At 43.0% G+C, this 7,650-nt stretch overlaps 1 protein-coding gene across 1 annotated transcript in view; it reads left to right on the top strand.

The window, feature by feature from the left end:
• The first annotated feature begins 1,542 nt into the window (after positions 1-1,542).
• Positions 1,543-7,650, top strand: part of ELP1 (elongator complex protein 1) — a 38,681-nt gene continuing 32,573 nt past the window's right edge. Inside the window, exons 1-6 of the mRNA XM_033172751.1 lie at positions 1,543-1,774; positions 2,975-3,127; positions 4,608-4,689; positions 6,088-6,168; positions 6,782-6,867; positions 7,499-7,598. Of these exons, the coding sequence (XP_033028642.1) occupies positions 1,625-1,774; positions 2,975-3,127; positions 4,608-4,689; positions 6,088-6,168; positions 6,782-6,867; positions 7,499-7,598 (652 nt within the window). The 5' untranslated portion in view covers positions 1,543-1,624. The remainder of the gene's footprint in view (positions 1,775-2,974; positions 3,128-4,607; positions 4,690-6,087; positions 6,169-6,781; positions 6,868-7,498; positions 7,599-7,650) is intronic.

Here is a 7,650-nt window from a genome sequence, read left to right as displayed (position 1 = left end):
GCAAATGATCGGAAGTGCTTTGAGGTTTACAGCAAGTTGCACACTGACTGCCGCAAACTCCTGCAAGATAAAGACCCGAGCGCCTTTGAGCGAGCTAGATTGTTATCGTAAGCCCTTTAATTTGGAAGCTCAGATTCATGAGTCATTTATTTATTATTCTTGCAAGAACAAAAAACGACATGCTCGTTTCTTTCAGCAACTTGGCTAGCACAACTTAGCTAGTTGCGTCTAATTATCCGCTATTTAATACTGGCAAACTATAATCCAGTGGAAACAAAATAGGAAATTCTTTCCAGTAGCACCTTAGAGACCAACTGAGTTTGTTCTTGGTATGAGCTTTCGTGTGCATGCACACTTCTTCAGATACACAGTGCTGTGCGATAAAGCGTTATTAGCTGAGTTACTGATTTCAGGATTCCACTTTTCTTTCTTACGATGCCCTTTAAAAAACAAAACAAACCACGCAAGATCACTCTTAATACCCTAAGCGGTTTCTCTTCAATGAAAAGAACCCACTCCCGGGCGGGAACTAAAGTCTGGTGAAAGGGTAGGCAAGTCGCTGAAGGCTGGACTGATCCTTAAGTAACCACAATGCTTCCTTGAATATAATGGGCAGGATGAGATTTCTACGGCTTGGCTTAGCAGCGCTGCCCTCACTTGGTTCGGCTTCAGAATGCCGCCGAGCATGCGCAGAGCCGCTCTCTTCCGGTTCGGCTTCGTGATCTCACTGAGCATGCTCGACCCCCTCGCTCTGCCCGTACAGTGGCTTGAATATGGCAGGCGGGCTGCGTCTCTGGCGAAATTGCACGCGGGCAGTTGGGAGCCGCTTGTTGTAAGGTGAGCGCACGGTGGCCGCCTGAACCCCAGAGGTTAGGGGTGACCTCTCTTCTCCCACAGCTGAGGAGTCTGGTTTTTGCGAATTATCACCTTACTAATAGGTGGTGGGCGGAATGACAGGGCCCTTGGTTGCAAAATAGTCCTCCATCGCCCCCCCATTTTGTTTTTATTGGTCATCATGGTACAGTGACAGTTCTAATAATGGGTGTTTCAAGACGGGTGTTTACTGTGGGATCTGTACTCCTCGTGCAAGCAAGTTAAAACAAGTCTTTTCCGACTGATCTGTTTGTTACAACCAGTGCCGGATTTATGTATAAGCTAAACAAGCTATAGCTTAGGCCCCCACTCTCTTGGGGGCCCCAAAAAAATTTAAAGGGAAAAAACTGGATGTACTTTGATAAAATACATACGTATTTTGTTATGTACAAATGGCTTTAGGTCAATAAATTACCATATAGCATATATTCAACACAAAAAAACAGCGGCAATTTGTTGTTGACAAAGGACAGCTGGACATATAAAGGGCCCCATTACCTTCAGTAGCTTAGGGCCTCATCAGACCTAAATCCGGCCCTGGTTACAATCATATAAAGCCCCCTGTCTGGAAGCACTCCCAATTTTAGTTTCCCGACACTGCTTCAGATATTCGTGTTCAAGAATTAACATTTTTCAACGCATGCTTCTCTCTCCTTTTTATTTAGGTGCAGTCCGTTACTTTGATTTGGTCTTTAGGGTGAGAAGAGCAATTCCTTTTTACCCCTTTTCAGTTGTATTTACTGAAGACAGCATGAGAAATCTAAAATTGCTGAGAACTTGGGAATGCCAGCCAGTCCGGACTGTTGGAACTCCTCAAGGCTTCTCTCTCCGTGCAGACAAGGGGACGTTATTAATCAGTACAGAGTATGGAATTGTGGAAGTGGATCCTGCCACACAAGAGGTGAGATATAGCACATGTCAATTATGGTTTTTGCATTCTCAGAATGGCCTGCCTAGCAACAGTCCATTGCTGACTATTTTTGCCGCTTCTCCATAGTGAGCCCTTGGCTTTTCATAGGGTGAGGCCTAATGATGTGAATATTTGGGCATAAAATACTTAGAAAGGAAGGAATTGAGCCTGTGTATGCTTTCAACAATGTATTTTATTCACTACTCCATACTGACTTAATTTCTGCCATTAAAAAATGTTTGGGTACTGTAGATTCTTGAGTTAATTTTGCAAGACAGAAAGCATGCGGATAATTTTTAATAAAGACTTTATTCAAATTGTATGTGGATATATATATATATATATATATATATTTGCAGAAGTGTGTAGATTAACACTAAAACGTTCAAGGTGGCAGTCTTTCGATTTCCTGCTCCCAGGAAATGCATGCCATGTTGGTGTGTCTGCTGAAGGATCATTTCTGTGCCTCTGCTACAGAACCTCTGCATATTGCAAAGGATTCTGGGATACATACTAGAACATCTTTCCAGGTCTTGCTGATTGTTGCTGACCAGCCTTGTTAGGTTTTGCTATGTTCATGAGCCAAAAGTGCACCAGAATTTGCTCACTGTTCTCCCATGACTGCACTTTGCAGGGAATGTTTTAGTTATAGTATTTTTCACTAAATTTTCTATGCTGTTACTGATCTTCTCAGTAAGGAACCCCTGACCGATTTCCAAAGGACTTCAAGATTCTTAAGAAAACAAGTCTGCAAGCCACTGCTTTTTATTTTTTATTTTTATTATGTGTAGTGTGCCCTTCAACCTCAAGGTGTACAGGGTAATATACATTTCATCAAGTACAACAGAATTTAAATTCATCACAGCAATTAATATAAAAACAATTAACCCATGAACACCAGCATCTCAAAACAATCAGTAAAGAGGCACTCTACAATTTCCCAGTGTGTTGGATGCTAAGCCATTGCACAGAAACCTAGTAAAAGGCTAATCAAAATATATCCACATATTTTTGTAGATGTTTATGCCAGACGAACATGCATTTTGCTAGGATGATTCCAGCAGTTTGCAGAAGCACCAGCAAATAACTGCAGTTTAACGCATATGTTGGTAGTGGTCTTCCGCTAAGAGCCAACTCACATGATAGATCAATGTGTTTGCATTATAGCGGGTGCTTGTCTCTGTTTTAAAGGTCATAAATGAAGTTTCTTTGCTAGCTGAGGGTTTTCTACCAGAAGATGGAAGCGGGTTCATTGTGGGCATTGAGGATTTGCCTGATCAGGAATTTGTCTGTGTGGCTACTGCGACTGGAGACGTCATACTGTGCAATCTGAACACAAACCAGGTATGGCAGGAGGGGCCAAAGTAACATGACATTTAGCCAGTGATATAGATGGTTGAAATGCTCTTACCTTAATCTTATTAGCATCCACAGAGTTTTTAACCTTTGCTCTTTTTTGTTAGTGCAGTATATGGATTTTTTGAAATCTGTTGCATGTAAGGGGGGGCGGAGTTTGCCAAATGTAAATTGTCACTGAGGTGTATTTTACCACATACATCCAATGAGAAGCAACAGCCAAGGACAGCTACTCTTCACAGAGAAACGCCAAATCTGAACTTGATTGTAATGGTTTAACCTTCTATTTTTCTTATCATAAGATTGATGAACCCTGCAGGATCAGCCCAAAAGCCCATTGTAGTCCAGAATCCTGTTCTCACCACAGCCAACCAGATGCCTGTGGCAGGGCAGTCCAACTTTTCATACCAAGGAGGCCACAATAGTACTTCAACATGGAGCTCATAGGCCACACACTGCCCTGTTGCGCTGGAGGGGGGAGTGACACCTAAGCAGGTGCTGGGCTTTGGGAAGTAGGTGCGAGGCTCTGGCAGGGTCCTAGTAGTAGTAGTAGTAGTAGTAGTAATAAATTTATACACTGCACATCTGGCTGGGTTTCCCCAGCCACTTTGGGCAGCTCCCAGCAGAATAATAATAATAATAATAATAATAATAATAATAATAATAATGATAAAACATCAAACATTTAAAACTTCCCTAAACATGGCTGCCTTCAGATGTCTTTTAAAAGTCAGAAAGTTGTTTATCTCCCTGACATCTGATGGGAGGGCGTTCCACAGAGTGGATGCCACTATTGAGAAGGCCCCCTGCCTTGTTCCCTGTAACCTCACTTCTCGCAGTGAGGGAAAGGCCAGAAGGCCCTCGGAGGAGGACCTCAATGTCCGGGCTGAACGATGGGGGTGGAGACGCTCCTTCAGGTATACTGGGCCGAGGCCATTTAGGGCTTTAAAGGTTGGCACCAACACTTTGAATTGTGCTTGGAAATGTACTGGGAGCCAATGTAGGTCTTTCTGGGGAAAGCACTAACAAGGCTTTGGGAAGGTTAAAAGGAAATGCTAGGATCCTGTCAGAGCCCATGCACCACCTTCCCAAAGCGCAGCGCCTTGTTTACCGACTTTGGGAATGCAGCGCAAGGGCTGTGGAAGCATCAAATGTTGCTGAAGGCCACAAAAAAGGCCTCAAGGGACATACGTGGCCCTCAGGTCACCTGTTGGACCGCTGTGCCCTATGGGAAGCCTCTAAACAGGACCTGAATGCAGTATCCTTCTCCCTACTTGTGATTCCCAGCAACTGACATTCAGAGGCATGCTTCTGTAATCGGAGGGAGTACATCGCAACCTCGGCTAGTACCCTTTACTGGCTTTATCCTCTATGTGACACTGTCAAATCCCTTGTGAAGTTGTGTCAGGCTGCTGTTAAAAGGCACAGGAGCAGCATCATGAGTTAACAGTCTTCAATCTTTTTGCAGTTGGAGTGTGTCGGGAGTGTGGACAGTGGTCTAACTGTGATGAGCTGGAGTCCTGACCAAGAGCTCGTTCTCCTTGCTACAGGTGTGGAGCAACATTCCAAAGCCAATCCTGTCAGCCTCGTTCCTTACCTTGTGGTCCTTTGAAGATGATATAGCGCTGACCCACTGCAAAACCGTAATAGGCCTTGGGAACTGTGCGCTTTCCGGGTTAGTGTTACAGGTTCACCAGTGCTGGCTGTGAACCTGATTCTCTTCTTCACCAAACCAACTTCCAAGCCTGGCTTCAGGCCCTGGTTTGACAAGAAAACCTGCTTAGTTAGCATTTAGTAGTTGTCAGCATCAGTGCACCTGTAACACTAAATCAGTATGACTTAGGGCGGGGGGAATTACTTCTGATGAGAGCAAGAGGGATGGGGAGCACATACCTGTTTCTGAACCAATTGGCAGGCCCAGGTTTTCTTTGAACCAGCATCAGATCTGCACAAAGTCTCTGTGTCTGTGAGGTTCAGAAGCTCCTACTGAAAGCAGTCACCTTTTACATTTAATGGCAATACAGAAATAATACCTATTAAGTTAATATTCTGCTACTGTTTTGTTTGCTGTTCGAGTTTAAATGTGTTTGTCATGTGCTAACTGAATATTATTTTTAGAAGACTTTAAAATATTGGGAATCACTTGTTTGTTTATCTAGTTCACTTACAAATCACTTCATATGAGGCATCAAAACAATTTGAAGTTTATTGACATATATAAAACAGTTACGTATATAAAAACAGTTAAAACTGCATATATAGAAATATTTTTTTAAAAATCTAAACACATACAGTCATACCTCAGGTTGCGAACGCTGCTGGTTACGTGTTTTCAGATTGCGCTCCGCGCCAAACCCACAAGTACCGGAACAGGTTACTTCCGGGTTTCAGCACTAGCGCCAAATCACAACCCGCGCGTATGCAGACGCGGCACTGTGGGTTGCAGACGCTGCGGGTTGGGAACGCGCTTCCCGCACAGATCGCGTTCGCAACCCAACCGTCCACTGTACATAAAATCAAGTCAAATCCAAGACAGTTATCAATTGGGTTTAAGCTTTTAGAAGGCTTGTTGAAAGACATTGTTTTAGCCTAAATTTCTTGTTTTATTTATACAATTTTATGTTGCATTTAATGTGGTAGAATGTCTAGGCAGGTTGCATGAAATGTACCAAATCCAAATAATAAATAAACACGGGCAGAAGCTGTATCGGACAATGTCATGTAAGAGTACAGCCGTATTTGGTAAATATCAAGTAAGAACTGGAGAAGACTATGTAATACTAACGATATAAGTAAAGCAGTGGTCTAGGAAAAGAGAATGCAGTGCTGTCCCAACAGCCACAGAAGAAGGGTTGGAATTCTGTGGTGTGTTAAGCTATATTAGTTCATCTCGGCAGAGCAGAAAAGTCTTGATTTTAAAGTCCATTGCTGTTCACACTGTGACACAGGTCAGCAGACTCTCATCCTGATGACAAGGGACTTTGAACCTATTACAGAAAGTCAAATCCACCAAGATGACTTTGGAGAAGGTGAGTTGGTGCTGCAGATATGGGATGCTCAAAAAAATGCACGGCGGCAGTTTTTAAAATTGAACAAAATGCATAGGCAGAACCAAATGAAAACTGAAATTACCACACCAGAAAACTGAATCCAGCTGCTCATTTGGGCTGTTACAAGGTTCGACTTGGGAAGACACCTAGTTCAACCCCCTGTTCAGTGCAGATTCTGCAATGCAGGATGTGGGGAACTTCAGGCCTGGGGGCCACATGCAGCCCTCCAGATAACTATTTAGCCTTGGGCAGCCCTGCTCCATGTCCTTTTTGTGTGTTTATTTTTGCCTGGCTGGAATGTGTCCCCGAAATGTGATAAATGCTTTTAGCTTATTTGTGAATGGAGAGGTGTAGCCCCCTGTAAGAGCAGATATAGTATTAAGAGATATCACATTTCACAAACTCTTAAGGTTTGCTGCTGGTCTCCAGCAATGAAGTTGATATCAAGTGGTTGGCATGGTGACTTGTAAAGCTTGCAAAAGATTTTGAGAACGAGAATGAAGTCTTGTGAAGTTTGATGGGGTGGGCAATACATTTTTATCAGATTGTTAAAATGTCACACCACAAATGCTGCTAATTTGTTAACTTCTAGGAAAGTTTATTACTGTTGGTTGGGGTAAAAAGGAAACCCAGTTTCATGGATCAGAAGGCAAGAAGGCAGCTCGCACCAAGCCTGTGGTACTGTATTCATTATAAATATTGGTTATGTATAAGGATAAAAAGTATACAATGGCAAAATAATGTATATAAGAAAGGCACACACCCCTAATTGAATAAATTGTTCTTATTGGAATACCTGCATTAAATAGGATCACAGAGCTAGTGTAGTGTAGTGGTGTAGTGGTTAGAGCGATGGACTGAGGCGATCCAGTTTGAAATGTCCACTCAGTTGTGACGGTCTCTAATCCTATTCACACACTGAATTGAAGAAAAGGCCCAGTTTGCACATTCGAGAGCTATTTGTTTACTCTGAAGGATGGAACAACAAATCACAATTCCTAAATTAGTACTATGTTCTTCCTGGGGGTTTTGGTTTAGTTTGATCAAACAAGCCATGATTGCTTAGTAAAGAATGGTTTCATATCGTGGTTTGTTTGGGGTTGAAGCAAACAACAGTTTGTAAAGCCAGAGCTTGTGGTTTGTTACTGTCGTTCACTATGGTTTACTGTGTCGCGCGATTGCAGCCAATCAGAGCAGGCCCTTGGTTTTTCAGTCTCATCCGTGGGAAAATTAAGCTATCAATCAGGGTGGGGGCGGGACTAGGAGTAAATGGCACATGGCCACCCACCTCTTGCGTCTCGGTTAACAGGAAGTGCTGCCTGCTTTGCCATGGGATGACCGTAGACCTCGAATTACCTGGAGAGGAGATGGACAGTACTTTGCAGTGAGTGCTGTTTGCCCAGAGACAGGTTGGTATAAGTTCAAAACAATAAAATGCTTTTTGCTTTAAAAAAACACACA

The sequence above is a fragment of the Lacerta agilis genome, chromosome 16 (assembly GCF_009819535.1).
Source record: "Lacerta agilis isolate rLacAgi1 chromosome 16, rLacAgi1.pri, whole genome shotgun sequence".
Classification (NCBI taxonomy): Eukaryota; Metazoa; Chordata; class Lepidosauria; order Squamata; family Lacertidae; genus Lacerta; species Lacerta agilis.
This window is presented reverse-complemented; position numbering and strand designations above follow the sequence as displayed.